General features: G+C 41.9%; 1 protein-coding gene across 1 annotated transcript in view; it reads left to right on the forward strand.

Moving 5' to 3' along the window:
* The window catches only part of LOC126095667 (proteoglycan 4), a 407,646-nt gene that overhangs the window by 295,719 nt on the left and 89,005 nt on the right, over window positions 1–22,922 (forward strand). The window contains exon 12 of the mRNA XM_049910423.1: window positions 8,700–8,978. Within this exon, the coding sequence (XP_049766380.1) occupies window positions 8,700–8,978 (279 nt within the window). The remainder of the gene's footprint in view (window positions 1–8,699; window positions 8,979–22,922) is intronic.

Here is a 22,922-nt window from a genome sequence, read left to right on the forward strand (position 1 = left end):
AGAATCGAATGGTCGAAGTTTCTTATCACTTGCCAATTGTGAATTAATATACAAATTTATAACTGAAAGATTGCAATTAAATAAAATCTGCAGGTACTATTTTAACGACTTTAAATGATTAATACGATAGCAGAAGCACTTTTGAGAATGCGGTATATTTCTGCAAAACACTTATTGGTGTCGATAGTCCAGCAATTAAATAAAATATAAGTTGAGTAACGGGGAAACAATAGATTCATACTGCACGTAACTAGTTATGAACGACAACATAGCTCGTGAGATATTCACATCTAAACGGACACTACGTCTTCACTGTAGAAGCGACGGAAATCTCACAAGTTCACAAGTCGGCACTCCGAAGTACCGGGTGAACAAAAAGTCAGATAAATTTTAAAACTGAAAAATCATGGAATAATGTATATAGAGAGGTACAAATTGACATACATGCTTGGAATGACATGCGGTTTTATTAGAACCAAAAAAATACAAAAGTTCAAAAAATTTCCGACAGATGGCGCTTCATTTGATCAGAATAGCAATAATTAGCATAACAAAGTAAGAAAAAGCAAAGATGATGTTCTTTACAGGAAATGCTCAATATGTCCACCATCGTTCCTCAACAAAATCTGTAGTCGAGGAATAATGTTGTGAACAGCACTGTAAAACATGTCTGGAGCTATGGTGAGGCATTGGCGTCGGATGTTGTCTTTCAGCATCCCTAGAGATGTCGGTCGATCACTTGAGACTTCAGGTAACCCCAAAGCCAATAATCGCAGGGACTGAGGCCTGGGGACCTGGGAGGCCAAGCATGACGAAAGTGGCGACTGAGCACACGATCATTACCAAACGACGCGCGCAAGAGATCTTTCACGCGTCTAGCAATATGGGGTGGAGCGCCATCCTGCATAAACATCATACGTTCCAGCAGGTGTTGATCAGCCAGGCTGGGGATGATGCGATTCTGTAACATATCGGGGTACCTCTCACCCGTCACGGTATCAGTTACAAAACCAGAATCGCGCATTTCCTCGAAGAAAAAAGGCCCGATAACGGTAATTGTGGTAAATCCAACCCACACCGTGACTTTCTCGTCGTGCAATGGAGTTTCCACGACAGTTCTAGGATTTTCGGTAGCCCAAATTCTGCCGTTGTGGGCGTTGACATACCCTCGGAGCGTGAAATGAGCTTCGTCGGTCCACAACACTTTACTCAACCAATCGTCATCTTCCGCCATCTTTTGAAACGCCCACACCGCAAATGCCCTCCGCTTCACTAAATCGCCAGGTAACAGTTCATTATGCCGATGGATTTTGTACGGATACCATCGGAGGGTACGCCTCAGTGCCAACCAAACAGTAGTGTATGGAATGCCGGTGCGACAAGCGACTGCACGAGCGCTGACTTCCCCATGCATAGACGAACCCGCCACAGCCTCCATTTCTTCCTGAACTGTCTCAGCAGCATTACGCCTTGTGCTCGGTCAGCCACTACGGGGTCTATCGTCTAAAGAACCCGTGGCTTCGAACTTCGAAATCATTCTCGCCACAGCTGCATTTGTCAACGGACCTTTACCCGTTCGAATCCCCTTCCTATGGCGATAGGATCGTAGCGCTGAACTAGCACATTCCCGATTCCGATAATATAGCTTCACTAAAAGCGCCTTTTCAGGTAATGTCAACATGCTGCGACTGCTGGCGCATCTGATTCTCTCTCTCATTACAGCTCCTTTTATACACGATTGTCATGTGCAGTCACTGACGTTTTGCTGTCCAGCGCCATCTGTCGGACATTTTGTGAACTTTGTTTTTTTTTGTTATAATAAAACCTCATGTCATTCCAAGCATGTGTGTCAATTTGTACTTCTCTATCTACATTATTCCGTGGTTTATTAAGTTTTCAAATTTATACTGACTTTTTGATCACCCGGTATTTCTATCTGTCTGCTCCACTCGCCACATAGTTCCTGCGACCGACCATCGCTGCTCCACGTTCAGCACTCCTCGTGTCCTGTGTCGTCCCCCCCCCCCCCCTGTCCTCTCTCGAAACGATGCTCCTCTCCCACTTTCATCCAGTCTCCCCATTCACGAGCGCTGTGATTGGCTAGAGCGCTCCTGCCATATCTTCAAGCCAACGCACATTCACAAACATAATGAAACACATTTGAAATATCGGATTTACATTTAAATAACTTGAAATTAAACAGATATTCCTACTGCTGCACCATAAACACGCTCTAACACACATTATTAAACACATAAACAAATTAAATAAACATATATTAAAGGAATAGCAACAAAACGTTGGCCAGTCGCCTAATGTCTCTGTGCTTTCTAAAACGCTGTAAACATTTAACCAATTTCTTCATGAATAGCATATATCGGATATAAACAAAGACATAGATGAATAAATATATTTATAAGCATGCTGCTACCGTTTTTTCATGTAACTGTGAAGTCCTTATGGCCTGATGCGATCGATAGTAATCGGCAACTTTGAGCTCCAATAACTCATGTATTATTCAAGTTACGTGCCTGTAATTTATACCCATTTAGGTTTACACCAATAGCTTTCCAGATACTAAACTTTAAAGTAGTAAAGATATTGAAAATCTGATTACACCATCAGAATCTCGTGCAAATAATGGTAACGTACATTATTCTTCTTGAGGTATAATGATTCATCTGGCTGCTATTAATTTGTATACGAACTGTGAAATGTCTGCTGTCTGTCACGGCGTACAAGTCTCTTTCATCGACACAGCGTCACCAAGGAATTACCAACCGCGTGGTCCGGCCGTTGTGCGGCATCACGCGCTTGCTAACGAGCAGCGCCTCGCCGAGCGGTCCGAGCGGTGGCCGCCAACTCTGAACTTAGAACACTTCCAGGGCGCCACAACTCGCCCGTTACCCCAGAACTATGTTACAACAAATTCAAGAATCAAAACTTCCAAAACGGAACGCAAAGGTCGTAACGCGTGATACTTATGTGGAACAAATAGGAGGTACGTACGTCTGGAGGGCCCTTCCTTACTCCTCGCTGTTGCAAACGGATGTTACACCACGACACAGACATAAATTTGAATACAGCGAACAGATACGACAGTGACTGGGCGGACAGACCATAATTATGTGAAAAATAACATATGGGGCACGAGGGAGATTTAAACACGGATATTCCACTTCGCATTAGTGCCGTGCGTATTAGTATTCACTGGATGTTGCACATCTTGAGCTTAGTCTGGTCACTAGTTCTATTTTGCTTCTTTCCTCGCTCTTCATTGCATTTTCTTCTTGTTTTCCTGCTTGATTTGTGTTCCGTTTTTGACGGGCTATACATTAGGCCATCTTACCACCAAATCTGCGGGCGGGGGCGGTGGACGCGGTCCAATGGGGAGTTTCCCTTGCGAGCAGCAGCGATTAGGTGATAGCTGCAGTGTTTCTTTCGCGCGCATGAGCAGCGTCTGAGAATATAATTATTCCGATCTTATTGTGTTGTGACTTGGCAAGACAGCCAAGCCACTAGGAGGAAGCCGAAAGGCACGCGTTTAAGCTCACGCAAGCTGGCGTGAGGTCTGGAACAGTTAAAGGAGTTGAGTCTAGTAAAAAAAGTACGGAGCTTCTGGAATACTTAACTTTAATCCATAATTGGACGGTACATGCATCACAAGATAAATAGCAAATGATAATGGCGCCTTGCTAGGTCGTAGCAAATGACGTAGCTGAAGGCTATGCTAACTATCGTCTCGGCAAATGAGAGCGTAATTTGTCAGTGAACCATCGCTAGCAAAGTCGGTTGTACAACTGGGGCGAGTGCTAGGAAGTCTCTCTAGACCTGCCGTGTTGCGGCGCTCGGTCTGCAATCACTGACAGTGGCTATACGCTGGTCCGTCGTATACTAGAGGACCGCGGCCGATTTAAAGGCTACCACCTAGCAAGTGTGGTGTCTGGCGGTGACACCACAAATTGTTTATTGAAACATTTACCAGACTTATCGGCTGACCGCCTCTCTGTCCCAGAGAATGGGCAGCTTACCGAGTTGGTACCAAAACAGCATATTTTGTGGAACATGGCTGACGCCGAGTGGAGAAATTAGATGCAAAAGGAGTTCGTTTGGACAGAAATCAGAAGAAAAATGAATGAAAACTCTAAGGAGAATGAAACCTGTAAGAAGAATTGTCTTTGACTAGGTCCAGTGTAACATATTTGCAAATATGTTTGTACTGAGCCTTTAACCTCAGTTCTACTGAGTTGGATGTTATTGTTGCAGTGACCAATACTGTGAACGACGATTAAAGTTCGGCCCGCTACTCACAGTGAATCCCTCAGCTTGGCCGTAACCGCCTACACCTACCAAGCGTATCATGTTGTCCTCGGTCAGTTCGTTACTTTCTGATACGTCTGAATTGTAACGCAGTGGGAACTGGCATTCCTCCGCATCGTCGAGCAAATATTTTGCTACTAAAATGTAATACGCTCGTGCTTCTTCACGATGTAAGAACATTTGTGTGCCTGCTTTGCCCTTCCTGAGTACTCTTCCAATAATATAGAGTCTTCCTCCACTTGCCTAACTCCCGTACACTGTCGGAGGGCCAAAATTAACAGGTTTTTAGATCGATCACTGCGCTGCATGTTTTGCCTTTGCTGCCTCCGCTATCATTGTCGCCCCGCACTGCACCGCGTCTACAATAGTAAAATGTTCGTCCCTATAATAGTAAAATGTTCCTCGCAGCGCGCTGCAAACTCATGTCACGCCAATGAACCATAGAGTACTGCTGTCGTCTAAGGGAAACATAGCACCCACCGACGTCCAACAAACTGAAAGAATAAATTCGCACCTGTCCGAAACTTCTTGTCGCTTTGACCCCCGTATAAAGTGTAAAGGGAAAAATTTTTGTCGCTTACTACATATAGGATGTTGTTTTGCTAAAAATTCTGCGTCATACGTGAAATTTTAAGTTATTACTTCACTGTTACCGACTCTAGAGACCAGAAGGTCTGCACAGGTTGTCGACATGTACTACTGAAAGTAACTACACAGTTATAGTTTAGGAGACAAGAAGAGATAAATATTAAGCAGCGGGAAAAAGCAACTTTTCTTACAGCGTAAATATTTTTCTGCTTCAATAGCAGAAAATTTTCATGTCAGAAGATAGTTCTCGTATCACTCGTTTAATTCTCAGCACAACTACAGTATTAAAACCACTTTAAATAAGAGTCGCCAGTTCCCCTTTGATCCGCGACACGGGAATAAATTGTCACTACTACAGCACCAGTAATAAATAGGTATCCTGTAGAAATTTAATCACTTTCGTGGAGGTTCCGAGGTCCGACAAATCGAATGCTAAACGACGTTCTCAGCTCATCATACCCCAACTCCATCTGGCTTTTTTACTCGCCTTTATCCCACATCTTCTCGGGGTCGGCACGTTAAATGGATATGGCAATGTAAGTGCTCGAGGGTTGTCTCATGCCCTTCCTGTCGCCATCTCCCCCTCCCCCACCCACACCAGCTTCTACTCAACCCTCCCGCAGAGTAAGCAGCGACCACAATCCATTACAAGGATTACCGAAATACCCACAGAGCACAGAACAAAGGTGCCTTTGGGTCGCGCGAGGTGTGTCAAGCTTCCCTGTCTCTTTGGGTACCCCATAACCGCTGAAGTGCTGGTCGCTCCAAGCAACAGGTGCGACACAATGCACAGGGTATGAAATTTCATGTCAACAAAATCGTTTCACGTAGATGAAGCAAAGCTACATCCGCCTCTGTAGCTATTTTCTCAATAAAACTTTCAGTTATCGCGAAAAATATAAAAACTACTACTTTGGGATTCGCGCGTGTTCTCCGTTATGCAGTCTTTCACATTCGACTTTGAGGAAACTATTCGGCAAGAAAATATTATTTTTCCGCATCTTGTAGCAACATATTGTAGCTTGATAATGAACTTGTTTTCTTTTCATTATTGTCCATAGTTAGTGTGATACTTAAAATACAAAACCGCACATATTTGGAAAACTCTGGAGTGAAAAATGTAGTCGCTGGCCAGTTTAAGTGTGGTGGGTTTAAGAACATAGGTTGCTGCGCATAAAATATAGTTAACATAACGAAATTGTTTTTAACGGTGGAAGGAAAGTCGTATTTCTTTTCATTCTCGAGAAAAATACGTAAGATGTGTTTGAGATCGTGAGATCGTGGCTTTTGCAGCCTGCTACGTGCTTTTGCGGAGTTGCCTCGTATTTCTGTTCTTCGTATGCTGCCGACACAAATCGAGGCTGGCAATGAAAGAAAAACATGTTCGCTAATTTCTGCAGAACCTGTTCAGTTTACAACTGCCCTGTTAGCTGAGCGCGTTGCAAATTGTTGACATGTGCTGTTAGTTCTGAATGACGCGCGAGTGATGTATCTGCGCTCAGTCAAAATGTAATAGAGTTGCTGAACTGTACTTCGTACAAGTACAGCAAACAGAACAAACGTACATTCTTTTAACATAAGTCTACGGGAAAGGTCTCGCGGTTCTAGGCGCTCAGTCCGGAGCTGCGTGACTGCTACGGTCGCAGGTTAGAATCCTGCCTCGGGCATGGACGTGTGTGATGTGCTTAGGTTAGTTAGGTTTAAGTAGTTCTAAGTTCTAGGGGACTGATGACCACTGTTGTTAAGTCCCATAGTGCTCAGAGCCATTTGAACCTCTACGGGAAAAACAATCGAAATGAACAATAGGAAAGCCGCCCGGAGTGGCCGAGCGGTTCTAGGCGCTGCAGTCTGGAACCACGCGGCCGCTACGGTCGCAGGTTCGAATCCTGCCTCGGGTATGGATGTGTGTGATGTCCTTAGGTTAGTTAGGTTTAAGTAGTTCTAAGTTCTAGGGAACTGATGACCTCCACTGTTAAGTCCCATAATGCTGAGAGCCATTTTTTGAACAATAGGAAAATAAAACTTGTTATACGGTCGAATAATACAGCTGTGATTGTAGGAGTCAACAGTGCTTTCGCTTTTTATATATTCTACGGGGAAAACGTAGGAAATGAAAATATAAATAAAATAGAACTTATGTTACTGTCTGATAACTGAAACAAACGTCTAATACAATTGCTATTAATACATTCTTCTAGAGAGGAACGTACGAAATTAAAACTGTTTGTGATTTTCAGTTTCTCCCGGCGTATTTACAGTCCATGGGTATGCTGCCGGTTCATAGTGTCCAGCGGGTACAATATTTCGGAGCAGACATGTCACCTTCGTCAGGCCCGCTGACCAACTGTCGTGGACTGTTCGATCAAAAAACTGTTGTTTTACGATCTAGTAACTAAAGTTGGAGTTCAGATCACAGTTGTAGGTCACTTCACACCTGCCTCGTTTTCTCTCTCATTGTTCTCACAAAGAACGCACACCATGCTACGATGAATTCCCTCTCAACCAGAAATATCCATTTTATTTTTTACATTTTTTAAAAGGAAGCAAATCTTTCTTCTCGACAGAGCTGAACTACGTTATTTGTCAACACTTCTCCATTAGAGCTTACTCTTAGGTCACGTATACTTGCATTTCAGCAGACGATAAGAATATGAAGAAGTAGTAACGCACTATGATTATAACGTGACTGTACAATGGCGAGGCACGAGCATCAGTCGTGTACTGTGGAGTATCGTCGAACGCGTATCGTCTCATCTGTATGTAAACAAAGTTTCGTCCCGTGTTCTGCCTTTGGCCATGTCAAATGAACAAGTTGTAGTTGACGTGATTTCTAACAAATCTAAACCAAACCCGACAGAATATATAGAAAGATACATAGAAAGAAGGATCCTTTATTGTATGATTATATGATAGCGGAACAAACACTGGTAGCAGTTACTTCTGTAAAATATCTGGGAGTATGCGTACGGAACGATTTGAAGTGGAATGATCATATAAAATTAATTGTTGGTAAGGCGGGTACCAGGTCTAGATTCATTGGGAGAGTCCTTAGAAAATGTAGTCCATCAACAAAGGATGTGGCTTACAAAACACTCGTTCGACCTATACTTGAGTATTGCTCATCAGTGTGGGATCCGTACCAGATCGGGTTGACGGAGGAGATAGAGAAGATCCAAAGAAGAGCGGCGCGTTTCGTCATAGGGTTATTTGGTAAGCGTGATAGCGTTACGGAGATGGTCAGCAAACTCAAATGGTAGACTCTGCAAGACAGGCACTCTGCATCGCGGTGTAGCTTGCTGTCCAGGTTTCGAGAGGCTGCGTTTCTGGATGAGGTATCAAATATATTGCTTCCCCCTACTTATACCTCCCGAGGAGATCACGAATGTAAAATTAGAGAGATTCGAGCGCGCACGGAGGCTTTCCGGCAGTCGTTCTTCCCGCGAACCATACGCGACAGGAACAGGAAAGGGAGGTAATGACAGTGGCACGTAAAGTGTCCTCCACCACACACTGTTGGGTGGAATGCGGAGTATAAACGTAGACGTAGAAAGGTTTAATGAGGTAGTGAGTAAACAAGCAAACACAGAAAACGCGGCACGACGGGTGCTGCACTAGGCGCTGTAGGTACCCAAGTGGTTTTCATAGGAAACGCCCCGTTCTATGCTCTATGGAAAGACCGAGCCATCTTCTCCGGGCTGGACAGAACCCCCTCCTCCGGACATCGGAAACCAGCCCCGGCGTCCAGGCGCGGCTGGGAGTGGTGCGTCACAGACCGCCCTGCTGTGTCCCAGGTGTCGGCGGGCGGGGTCCGTCGCTGCGGGAACGTGTTCAAGCAGAGCTCGATGAACGAGGAGCTGATGATGTCGACGGAGCGGCTGCGCGAGAAGGAGCGCGTGCGGCAGAACATCCAGAAGCAGGCGTCGCTCAACGAGGAGCTCATCTACCGCCGCCACCGCACGCTCGACTCGCTGCGTGACACCTTCTTCTCCACGTCCACCGCCAAGCGCTTCCAGCTGCTCAAGAACGGCCTCACCAGCAAGATCAAGAGCTCCACCACCGGCATCGAGAAGGTGAGCGCCGCCAGCACCAGCCGCCTTCTACTCCGTCTCTCTTTCTTTCTTTACTTCTTTAACCCACTGAGAGGACCACATGAAATTACTTCAGTCGCCTTAAAGTTCAACTAAAACCAAAAGACTGCACCAGTCACTCTTTTTATTTCATCCCATGACGCGTTTCGAAAATTTACGCACAAAAATATTACGTTAATTTTTTTTTAGTTGGATCTAGCCAGTTCTTTGTAGTGGTTTCATTTTGCTACAAAAACGTATAACAAGCACTTTTTTGCGTAATATGGCACTAATATTATAAATTTTAAAGGGTGACGGCGTTACTTACAACCTTTTCCAGTGCACAGAACCCTGCGGTGCGTCATAAATATTAATTCTTAACTTAATCTGTCTCACAGAACAGGAGCCAATAGTATAACAAACCAGAGATTATAACGGTGCAAAAATATAGTGACTTGCCTCAGATACCATTCATTACTAATTTACATTGTGGACCATAGATAAATATAACGATTATAAAATTGTTTCGTTCTTTACAAATTATTAAATTATTAATGTTGCAAATACATGACATTAAAGACACAAATAAAGAAAATATAAAACTAGCTGACTTAGTATCAACATTACTTAATTCTTATTGCTTCTGTACAGTGTTATTGGAATTATCTTTTATGAAGGTCACTCATGAAGTGGAGAGTGGAAAGGATTATGGTGCATCAAGTAGTATATCTGCGAGGCTCGTTGTCACTGTCTGAGCTTTTGCATTTAGTGTGTTCTGTTCATGTTTTCTATTGCAAATTGAAACCTCCGGTTCTTCTCAAAGATTGAGTTTCTGGCCTTTGTTTATTTTGTGAAGTATAATTAGATTGTCCTCTATTTTACCAAAGGAATGTGTTGTGTACTGAACGTGTGTAGGTAAGGCAGATTTATTAGCTGTGTTATATCTAAACGCATTAACGTTTTCTTTGAATCTGTTCAGAAGTTTCGTCCGGTATGACCGAAACACTATATGAGGCATTGATTGCATTTTACCTTATATACACATGAGTTGCAGAATATATCTTTACTGGCTTCTGTACTGTGCGGCAGTCTATTACCTACTTTATTTTTGGTGGAGAAAGCAACTCTTACATTCGTGTGATAACATACAGGACAATATAATGATACTTCACAAAATAAACAAAGGCCGCAAGCTCAGTCTTTACGAAGAACTGGAAATTTTCGTTCACAACAGAAAACATGGACAGAACACACTAAATGAAAAGGCTAATACAGTGCCAGTGAGTCTCTTTAGGAGCTTCGTAGGTATAACAGATGATGCACTGTAGCTCTCTCCACATTCTGTTTTCTGACTGACCATTTTTATTTTATTTAATTTTTATTTGTGGCTTCAATGCCGTGTATTTGCAATAGTAATACTTTTAACGAGTTGTTGTAAGACTGAAACGGCTTTGTAACTGTTATAAGTACCTATGGTCCAGAATGTAATTAGTAATGAATTATCTCTGAGCAAAGACACCACATTTTTACATCGTTATAATCTTTCGCTTGTTTATGTTGCTAGTTCCTGTTCTGTGAGACAAATTAGTAAACAATTTATAGTTATGACGAACCGCAGGGTTCTGATCACTGGAACAGATTGCAAGTGACTCTGTCAACATTTGAAGTTTATAATCCTAGCGCCATGTTACGCTAACAAATGCCTATTACACGTTTTTGTACCAACGTCTTTCTTTCCGCCTTTCTTCCTGTCCAGTAGGTTTTCATTCTTTCCGTACTTTGTTCTTTCTTCTTGCCATCCATATTGCGCCTATCTTTTTCTTGCATTTCGCTTGGAAGTCCTTGAAACTTTTTACTTTTGGTCTGAACTTCTTTCTCTTTCCTCTTTCTTTCTCCATTATTTCCATTTCCTTCAGGTCTGCTTTAACTTCTTTCATCCGCATCAGTGATGTTTTTGAGTTTCTGTCAAAAAAGTTGAAATTCTTGTTATTCTTTTCTCATCTATCGTTTTGGGTGTCCATACAATACAACTCGTCTTTAACTCCCTGTGCCTAATATTAGTTCGGTTCTTTCATACACTTTTTTACTACTTCTTAATTTCCATTTCCCATTGTCATATTTTGTTTCAAAAATTATTCTGACTATTCTAGTTTCCTTCTTTTTCTATCATCTAATTATTTGCCTGTATTTTAAGACAGACATTGTGAAGCATGAAGGCATTGTGGTCTAATAACAGTGTTGCAGTGCCGGACTTTTGCATTTATGGATGAGGATTTCTTGCTATACAACTTTTTTGCTAACTGAAAAGCCACTTTCATTTTCCTTGCCCTTGCTAAGTTAGCATTCAGCATTGAGATGTATTATTCCAACTCTTACAAAAAAAAATTTGCGTTTTTATTCCTCCACATCCAGTTTCTGTGCGTTTCGGAGCGACCCTCGGAAATGCCATACACTCTGTTTTCTTCTTAACTTTACGTATTGATCTGTTTTTGAAACTTTCTCTTGCCGAAGATTTCTCTGCATTGTTCCATCTTTTATACATTAAGCTAAGATGGCAAGATCGTCGGCGAAATACAAACAATCAATTCTGTCTTGCACCAGTTTTGATCTCAAGACCTCTGGAGGTTTCACCTAAAAATTTAATTTTGCGTTTTGTGTTTATTTCTGTGTCTTTTATGATTGCAACTCTTTTTAGATGCTGTCAATCAAATCATGTTGTCTTTAAGTTTACAAATGTTATATAAATACTTTGAGATCCCTTTCATCTATATCTGATTATAAATTTCATCCTTAAAATTTATTCCACACAGGTTCGACCTTTTTTAAACCCTCCTTAGTAATCTTCTAATTGCTGATCCAATTGGCTCTCCAGTCTTTCTTGTGATGATTTTGAAAGAATTGTGTAAGTCACTGGTACGAGACAAATTCCCCTAAAGTTGTTAGAGTCAGTTGTATCTCCTTTTTTGTGGATTGGCTGAATTAATGTTAATGTAACTTCTGTTTCCCAGACATGTGAAAGGTTCCATGCAGCTTCTTGGCTGTCCCAGAACTTACAATTTTCCATTTTTTATCAGTTACTGAAGCTTCCCTGGGGAACTTGTATTTATTTGATTCCCTTCTCAATATTAAGGCACCGTGGGACTCTGTTACATCTAAACAGGCATCTTTACTGATATGACACAACAGCGCGCATGTTACAAGAAAGACAATCGTACGCTCATAGGATTGTTTATATTTGGAGAAAATTTTGACAGTGTCGACTGGAATTCATTTGTTCAAAGTCTGAAAGAAACAGAGGTGAAATACACGAAACAAAAAATTATCTAGAACTTGTACAGAAACCATTTGGCAGTTGTAAGAGCCGAAGGACACAGAACGGAAGCAGTGGTTAAGGATGGAGTAAGACAAGAGCTTTAGCCTATCACAGATTTTATTCCATCCTTAGATTGCGTGAGCTTTGAAGAAAACCAAGGAGAAATTTGGGAAGTTTAGGAAGAAGAAATTAAAATTTTGAGGTTTGTCCATGACATTACAATTCGGTCGGAGACGACAAAGGACCTTGAAGAGTACTTGAACGGAATCGACATTGTCTTCAAAACAGGTTACAAGACAAACATCAAAACTATGGTAACCTAGCGTAGTCGAATTAATCGGGCGACGCTGAGGACATTATAATAGGAAATGAGACAGTAGCAGTTGTAGGTCTGTTTTGTCATTTGAGTGGTAAAATAGCTGACTATGGCCGACGTAGAGAGCATATGAAATATTGACTGACAATAGCAAGAAAAGAATTTCTGAAAAAGAGAAATTTTCAGGTAATATATAAATGTCAGGATTAGGAAGTCTTTCCTGGACGATAAGAGGAAAGAAGCTGTTGAAGTATGGTGCTATAGAAGGATGCTCAAGATTGCCATTTACCCACACAGTGATGTTTTAAGCTACTTATTTTGTATGTTGTAACACTAACCAGACACCATTTGTCGCACTTTCTTGACTTTAACATTTTATTTCTAGTCTTACAAACTGAAAGTAATGTAGGTGCCTAAAATGCGCACACACCTGCTGTTCTAATTCTACCGGCAATACGCATTCCTGTAAGTAACTGAAGTGTTTAGATCAAAAGAGGAACATGTCACTCAACAGTAGTTTCGAGACATATTGAAAAAACTGTATAATCTTAAATAGTATTATTCCCGAACCTGGTAGTTACTCAAACATGTTCATAAGCAAGAACACAATCTTATACCAAAATCTGTAATCATAGAATACAGGCAAGTAATAGAAAATGGTAATACGAAACGACTGATATATCGCCTTTTGGATTTAACAACACTTATTTTATCATAAGTATCATGCAATAAAAAATAGTATATTTTCAAGCAAAATATTATTTGCCGTTTCAACGTGTTATACACATTCCTATTATTTGTTTAAACGTTCATAATTAAACAATACATATCAAAGTAGACAATATCATTATTAGTGCATTGGTTTGCAACATCAGAAAATTAATTCCTCGTTTGTTACTTATTGAACAACCCTGTTTACTTCTGACAGGCACATATGTTCATAAAATTATCACTCTTGAGCACTGTCACAAATCTCAGTCCCAGTTTCGTTGCCTTCCTCTCCGTCAGTCACGGTATTAACAGCAAATTTCTTTGGAATATTATCAAAATGCTCACAAAACTACAAAGGGATAACGTCAATCGTGCAAGAAACCACCTGTAATTTCTCATGTTTCAGAGGAATGACGTGCACTTGTACTCTTGGTGCACTATGAAAATGAAGGACTATCACAGCTTTAACCAGCAGAAATGCATATTGCACCAGTCCACTGTTACTGGGTGAAACGACGCATTTTGACTGAACACTGTACTCATTTTGACTGAACAGTGTACTCAAATATGTAGTAATGCATAACAGCCCAAAACAATCACATATTGGTATCATGTTTCCACACAACTTGCTTCTTCTATTCTACAGAGAATTCAAACAACGAACACTGTATGACAATTTACGTGCAGTTTGCGCCTGTTTCCTTTTTAGGAACAATGTTTGCTTTCCAGTTGATATACTCTAAACCGATGACCACATTTTGCTTAATCATATTTCTCTTCCACAATTCAGGGCGTCGTTTCTTCCTTCTAAATTCATGTAAGTCGTCTCCGGACTAAATAGGAAATCTCTGGGTTTATATCAGCACACTCAGAAAATATCGGTGAAAGCCCCCACAACATAATTCTGTCCCCCACTGGCATGTATCTATGGCGCGATACGTGCCTGGATCACAGAGTACCTGCACACGACTATCGGCCTGGTATAACAAGAAACGTTATTCAGCCTGCCAGTCAACAAGTTTTCATTTATCGACGATCTACCTCGGTGATACAGTGCCCTCTACAATCGTAACTGAAGATGCCGTTTGGCCAACATGAGAACACATAGGGATTGTCTGATGCGGAGCCCTATGTTTAACAAAGTGCGTTGGAAGGCGTGTTTCGAAACACTTGCGCCTGCACCAGCTATGTCCTTTGTCGTCAGATACTGCTTTACATAGCAGGCGAGTGCGACCTCCACGTCGTGACCGTCCCAACACATTGCCGCCCACTCGCGGATTCACAGTCTTTCAACCACTTTCCATTCCGGAGCATTGGGCCGTAACAATGGATTTCCCCTTCTGCGGCTCACATCGTCGCTAGAATTATTACCCATTCGTTGTTGCTCCGCTCATGCGATTTCTTTTATCGCCTAACGCGCTTGCATTGTATCTCGAAGTGGGCAGTGATCATAATGTTGTGGCCCATCACCGGTATGTCCCGTTGGGGAGGTCTAACACACCGCTGCCCTCCTCCAATCACTGAACAGCCTGCTTCTCCGAGCCGCCCACGTGCAAAGGCGTTTTGGATAACGTGATCGCAGGCGGCGATGAATGCACAGCCTTTTTCGATCTGCAGTCGCGGAGGTCGTCTGTGCTATCATTTAGATAGTTTAGCAAGGAGCGTAATTTCTTTTAATACTTGATCTTTACAACAGTGTGAATGAAAGAGTCGTATGACAATGTTGGCTGGCTGATCCGTAAGAGCAAGTTCGGCCGTCTATTCGGGAGGGTCGTCTTCCTCTGTGCAACACGGCATCTTTCATTTGCGGAGAATGAGAGTTGCATATCAGAGGTATCTGGTGACTATAGAAGTACGCATGTAGTATGATATTATGTTTGTGTTGTACGTCGATTGGCGCAAAGGAATTACAGACATTGGCTCCAAGTGGGCACCGATTTAAATAACAGGGAAACTTGAAAACTTGTGGCGAACCAAGATTTGAGCTCGGGTCTCCTGCTTACTAGGCAGATGATATCCCCACTGAGCTATCCGGACACGGTGGTCATCGTAACTGCACTGACTACCCTAGCACGCCTCCTGTCAGACCCAAATTCTCAAGTTATCCACACACTATAAATGTCGTGCCCCTTTCCCACTGCCGGCCGGAGTGGCCGAGCGGTTAAAGGCGCTACAGTCTGGAACCGCACGACCGCTACGGTCGCAGGTTCGAATCCTGCCTCGGGCATGGATGTGTGTGATGTCCTTAGGTTAGTTAGGTTTAAGTAGTTCTAAGTTCTAGGGGACTTATGACCACAGCAGTTGAGTCCCATAGTGCTCAGAGCCATTTTTGAACCCCTTTCCCACTATCCACATTCCTCGCGATATTTCGCTGATTCCCGTAAGATTTTGAGCCTGTTGTACATCCACACTGAGGAGTTCATTGGCCGTCATCGCCCTAAAGCTTTGTATCGTGCAGTCTTCAAGGGTGCACGAGTGGAAGTCGACCTCCTGCTCCGAAAGCCCATATCGACGATATTTCGTTGAATGGTTGGCACACTGACTTTGTTGATGGCCCAACATTGAAATCTGCAACAATTTGTGGAAGGGTTGCACTTCTGTCACGTTGAACGATTCTCTTCAGTCGTCGTTCGTCCAGTTGGAGGATCTTTTTCCGGCAGCAGCGATGTCGGAGATTTGATGTTTTACCGGGTTCCTGATATTCACCGTACACTCATGAAATGATCGTACGGGAAAATTCCCACTTTATCGCTAGCTCTGAGATGCTGTGTTCCATCGCTCGTGCGCTGCCTATAACACCATGTTCAAATTCACTTAAATCTTGATAACATGTCCGATATAACAGACACCACATAGCGTATGACCTATGCGGGAGGTGTCAGTGTCGTGCTGGAAGGCGTCCTTTCACGAAGTAAGCTTCCTCACCTCACTCAAGGCGCTTCGAGATATTTGCCTAATTTGCATAAACTGCACAGTTCATTCGCTCCTGTCCTCTTGGTTGGTTCAAATGGCTCTGAGCACTATGGGACTCAACTTCTGAGGTCATTAGTCCCCTAGAACTTAGAACTAGTTAAACCTAACTAACCTAAGGACATCACAAACATCCATGCCCGAGGCAGGATTCGAACCTGCGACCGTAGCGGTCTTGCGGTTCCAGACTGCAGCGCCTTTAACCGCACGGCCACTTCGGCCGGCGTTCCTGTCCTCTTCCGTCCCGATTTGTCCCAACTTTATTCGATATGTGACGTCTGTTCTATAGAACATATCTGAAAGAGCAAACACCATATAAACACGACGGTTGGAGGAGGGTACTCCTCTCGAATAGCAGAAAGTGGATCACTGGCTTAGAAGCGCCATTCCACAGACGAGCTACCATCAACAATGTCATCGCCCTCACTACGTGAGACACTGTGCAGAGGTATATAAATTATTCCAGGACGTTGAAATAACCACTGGTGATCAGGAACTTTACACCTCCCCTTGCAGGCCAAATACTGGCTGAGAAAATTGCTTCCTCATACAGGATTCGAACTGGCTGAATGATCATATAATGTTGATCGTAGGTAAAGCAGATACCAGACTGAGATTCATTGGAAGAATCCTAAGGAAATGCAATCCGAAAACAAAGGAAGTAGGTTACAGTACGCTTGTTCGCCCACTGTTTGAATACTGCTCAGCAGTGTGGGATCCGTACCAGTTAGGGTTGATAGAAGATATAGAGAAGATCCAACGGAGAGCAGCGCGCTTCGTTACAGGATCATTTAGTAATCGCGAAAGCGTTACGGAGATGATAGATAAACTCCAGTGGAAGACTCTGCAGGAGAGACGCTCAGTAGCTCGGTACGGGCTTTTGTCAAAGTTTCTAGAACATACCTTCACCGAAGAGTCAAGCAGTATATTGCTCCCTCCTACATATATCTCGCGAAGAGACCATGAGGATAAAATCAGAGAGGTTAGAGCCCACACAGAGGCAAACCGACAATCCTTCTTTCCACGAACAATACGAGACTGGAATAGAAGGGAGAACCGATAGAGGTACTGAAGGTACCCTCCGCCACACACCGTCAGGTGGCTTGCGGAGTATGGATGTAGATGTACGTTGCGATTTCGACTACGGTGGTGGGTATTATAACAGTCAGAGAAAGACGTAGGAGTAGATGCATTACTTTTGAACACTATTTATCCTGTAACGATGTAAACCTCAGCAGCGAACAACATGCTATAGCTACTTTTCTTCACTGTAATCTGCAAGTACAGCCAGGGAAACATATTTAACGTGTCCGCTGGCATGTTAATGGCAGGGATTTGCAGATGCGGATGGCACCAACTGTGATGCTAAAGGACTGAAGATAATGAAACTGTCTGAAACATTTTTCTTTTCTCAAACATCCGCATCGGAAAAACGAGTTAACGGTAATACAACACGTTGGTTCTCCTTGATCTATTCAGTCTTTCTTTTTTGCCTTCTTAAAGTCTCAAGTTAGTTCCGCTCGATATATTCTGTTCCTCCGGGAAGCATCAGCGCCTTCTGGAATTTTAATTACGAAAGCTTCGGCACGAGACCTGCATTCCGACCAGCTGCGGAGAACGAAGCCCTTGCTGGTTCCTCACGTGAAATATCACAGGGCAGTCTGTGTTCTCACATACCTAATCTAGATTGGTGCAAATACTAGGCCCGAGATGCTGGAGTTAGCTGTCGCGTGTACGTGATATGTGCTTGTTGTGTGCGTAAATGGTGTGTATGTATGTGTGTGTCTCTTTTACTGATGAATGCTGTGGCCGAAAGCTTTATGTGCCTTAATTGTGGCTGTCTGCAACTTGACGTGTCTTCTTTATGGTAAGTATCTGCCACTTCCCGTGTCTTGCTTACGGTAAGCAGCAATCTTTTTTCCTACATTGTTGAGCTCTCAGGTCACTTATGTATACTGAGTTACATGCGTTTCCACGAAACTAATTTCGTCATCTAAAGGCCAATAAAGTTACCGAAGGAAGTGACACATTTTGGAAAATTTGACGATGATCTTGAAAGTTGCTATACATGTTATAATTTACCCTGAATGCATAACAGATTATGACTCTGGTATTACTGCCCAAAAATAATGCTTTCTGTATAAAATTTGACTTATGAATTAACAACAACGCAATCTGACTGCTGTTTATGAATATGAGGTATGAAGCAAACTTTCATAGCGGAACGGTCATATCATAAATTAACCGTTGTGTCCACACTCAAAAAATTACACTTTGTTCTATAACGAGGTTAATCTGCTGTCGTACAGTCACGGTTGGCAACACTCAACTGTGGGTATACACCAGTGATTGTTAGTATGGAGATCACTGGTATACACGAAATCGTTGCAACGAGGCATTCTAATTGTTGCTAGCAACTGTTGTTACTCTTGCGTAATTCTATGAACTGTTTATTATTGTATAAGCTTTGCTACTGTGAACCACAACTCTGGATTCTCATGGATGATAAACTGGAACTCTCTAAATCTGAATACAGCAGGTTAAGCTACGTAGCGAAAGAAGAGTATGATAGAAAGTTATTGCCTGCTGTTGGTACGGAAGAGGATGACACTACAGATTTCAGCGACGAAGATTCTACAGACCAATGGGTGCCGACTAAGGAAGATGCTCCTGCTTCAGATATTGAAGGTGCTATTGGTGCTTGTAGTGATACTGAAGTTAAAAGAGAGACAAGTGATAGTAGTGGCGATGAAATGAAAATGACAGATCTGACGAAAACAGTGAAGCGATTGCGTCTTCTGCAAGTATTCTACGTGGTAAAGATGGAACTAAATGGCATAAGGAAACGTTTGGGAAAAGAAAGTTGCTGAAAGATTACATTTCGCAGGAAAGGGGTGGGTCAACACGTACAACAAAACTTCTTTCTATAAAACACACCTTCAAGAATATAGTTACAGTAGAAATGTGCTACATAACAACACGTCAAACTAACAGGAAGGCAAAACAAGATTTCACAAACTGTAACATCAGTTCAAAAGGAGCAGCGAAAGTGTGGAAGCCACTGACAATTGAAGAATTTGCTGCATATTTTGTTATACTGATTACAGCTGAGTAAGATTCTCTAACACTGAACACGCAAAAGAAATGTGGAAAACAGACAAGATTTATTCAATACATGCCCTCAAAGCCAGCAAATGTGGCTTGAAGGTTTGGTGGGTTTGTGATTCGCGAAATTCTTATTCAATAAGTGGACAAATGTATAGAGGTAAATCTGCTTCCGGAAGAGAAACTAATCAAGGGGAAATGGTAGTAATAGATTTATAATACCATTCAATAAGTACTGGCAGAAATATAGTCACCGACAATTGTCTCACAACTCTACCACTAGCAAGGCTTTTGATGACTTGGTAATTGTCTATAGTCGGTACTGTAAAAGGAAACAAGCCCTACACTCGTATGCCGCCAGAAATGCAACCTTCCTATTCATGCCAAGAACTGTCATCTGTACTCGGATTCAATGAAGATAACGTTTCTGTGTGTTCACATTTTCCAAAGAAAAGAAGAAGCAGTTCTAATGCCATCCACAATGCATTATGATGCATCCACTTCTGGCTCTCTTTCAAAATCCAGATGTTATACATCATTATAACAGCACAAAAGATGGCGCTGATAATATGGACAAGTTGCGTTTTCATTACAGTGAAAAAGGAGGACACAGATGGCCGCTAGCATTTTTACAACATTCTGGATATTGCATGCATAGCGGCATACATTATTTACACAGAAAACTACCCTCAAACAAAAAATGTGACTCATGGACGCAGACTGTTTCTACTGGAGCTGGGAAAACATTTGACAGTGCATTATGTTATCTCTCGAGCAGCAAATCCTAATTGCTTGAGAAAATTGTCCGTGAAATCGGGTACTGAGTGCATCACACGAGGACCACTACGTGGAGGCCCAGCCAAAACGAAATGCTTCCGGACGGCTGAAAATCGTTGGTGACTGTATGGTGGGCAAATTTCAATCAAACAAAAGGAAGATAAAAACAAGAAAAAGTTGCAAGAAATGTAAAAAACCAATATGTGATGAAAACTGCAATATAATAACAGTAGTGGACTTTGTGAATAAATAATAATTCCAAGATTATCTTTCCAGTATAACGAGCAGCAAAATTTAGTAGCTATATAATGTTATGTAAATTACTCTGTCACTTATACTAAAAAATTGACATATACTGCAACATATTTATGACTATATCTGTAGTATTATTACTCGGCTGTCTAATACATAATAAAACTACTAATGTATTAGCCTACAATAAATAATTTCGTTTGTCAACTTCACACCTGTTCTAACGGAGATATGTGGTTACCTTGGTAACCCGAATATAGATTAGGGAGTGCTTTATGTTCCGTCTCACTTAAATGCTCTTCTTTGAAAGTATTTATATTTTGCTTTTATTATGACTTTTATGAAGATGCAAATGAGGAATAACCTGAGGCTTGCGTATACCGGTTTCAATAAACCTGAAAATCGGCTGTTACAGTTTATAATGGTTATCCAGGTACGCCAAGGTGGATACAAGGGTTAAAGGGAAACAAATTGCAACTACTATCTTCAAATACTCTAATACAGCGTATCAGTTTAAGTGCCTCTCTCGTTTAAGGAGACACACGTGTTATGCAGATCCCTCTGCGCGGTGTATGCCCTAATACCTAACGGTAAGAAAATAGTCTCGTTTTTAATAGTACTTCTAAGTGGGCAGAGTAAGGTAACGAGTGTTTCACGTTCTTAGCAACGTCAAAAATTATCGGGAAGCGGAACTGACAATTCGCTACTGTTTCAGGCGCTGAATTGTACATAGTCTCAAAATTTTATTATAAATTATCGCAGCTCACTTAAAAAGCAAATTGTGTCGTATTATATACACCATTATACAAAGACAAGGTGCTGTTTAACGTTGTCGTCAAAAATCCCGTAATATATTCACACACACACACATATATGACAACGTTAAACAACGTCTTGTCTTTATATAGTGGTGTATATAAAACGACACTTTGCGTTTTAACGTGAGCTGCGATAATTTATAATCAAATTTTGAGGCAGTATGTAAGAAATTCGCGGAAAAGTTCTTGACCGGTTGACTTCGAATTTTATACGATACACTAATAAACATTCAGAAAACGTTAACAAAAAAACTGAAAGTTTCTAGGCCAGTTTACTTCAGGATATTCCAATAAGTTTTCGGACGGGCGTAGGCTACATATTTTTAATTTGTTAGAAAAATTTCGAGAAGTTCCTGGCCAATTTGCCTAAAATATTTACATGGTACTCTAATAAACACTGAGATGGACTTTGACAATATATACATACAGATTTTCTTGGTGTGTTGTGAAAATGTGGGGCTTCGTTTTCTTTCTTGTAATCAGTTTTCACTATCATAGCGGGGCATTTAAGCAATTATAGAAATATTTTCTCCCACAAACATGGTTTTAGGGGTACGGGTACAGAAGTTGTAATAATTTGTACCTTAATACGCACCTACATCAGTGTGTTAGTTGTTTTTTCTCTGCCTCTAACAGTCTTCCCGCAAACACATCAATTAACTTAGTACCTGATGTTTTCTGCACGGTCGTAACTACCCCACGAAGTGGACTACACACGAAAGTAGACGATCCGTTACGGGTGCACGTGTCTATTACTTCAACACCTCAGCTGCTGCCCATGGCGTAGTAAACATTGATGGCTTGCCTGTGCCATCCAATTTGGAGGTACTAACCAACCTGAAAATGTATTACTCACAATCGCTATAATTATTAGTCTGCAAATAAAGTAAACACTGATGTAATGTTCAGTACACAGCCCTCACTCATCAATTGAAATACCTGCACTTACCACCCTAACACTCTTATATTCTTTCTTCTTGTATGCAATTTTAAATGAAAACTTTATAAACAACAATGTATTGTTTTCTAGAACTAGCACTCCTGAAAGAAAGGATTTGGCGGAGACATGGCTTAGCTAGTGCTCTAACAACTGAGCTACCCAAGCACGACTCACGCCCCGTCCTCACAGCTGCACTTCTGCCAGTACATCGTCTCCTACCTTCCAAACTTTACAGAAGCTCTCCTGCGACCCTTGCAGAACTAGCACTCCTGAAAGAAAGCATATAGCGGAGACATGGCTTAGCCACAGCCTGGGGGATGTTTCCAGAATGAGATTTTCACTCTGCAGCGGAGTGTGCGCTGATATGAAACTTCCTGGCAGATTAAAACTGAGTGCTGGACCGAGACTCGAACTCGGGACCTTTGCCTTTCGCGGGAAAGTGCTCTACCAACTGAGCTACCCAAGCCCGACTCACGGCCGGTACTCACAGCTTTACTTCTGCCAGTACCTCGTCTCCTACCTTCCAAACTTTACGGAAGCTCTCCTGCGAACCTTGCATATGTGTTCTGCTATAGTAAATAATTGAGACGACTGTATTTTTCAAACGATTACAAACAGATATATGTTAATGAAGTATTATCCCCAGTGCCTTAAAAACACTGCACTATTATGTGAACGTGATTCTAAAGGGCAATACAATTAGTTGAATTAAATATCACAGTGCTGGGAGAACTAGATCAATTCA

Source organism: Schistocerca cancellata, chromosome 8, assembly GCF_023864275.1.
Source record: "Schistocerca cancellata isolate TAMUIC-IGC-003103 chromosome 8, iqSchCanc2.1, whole genome shotgun sequence".
Classification (NCBI taxonomy): domain Eukaryota; kingdom Metazoa; phylum Arthropoda; class Insecta; order Orthoptera; family Acrididae; genus Schistocerca; species Schistocerca cancellata.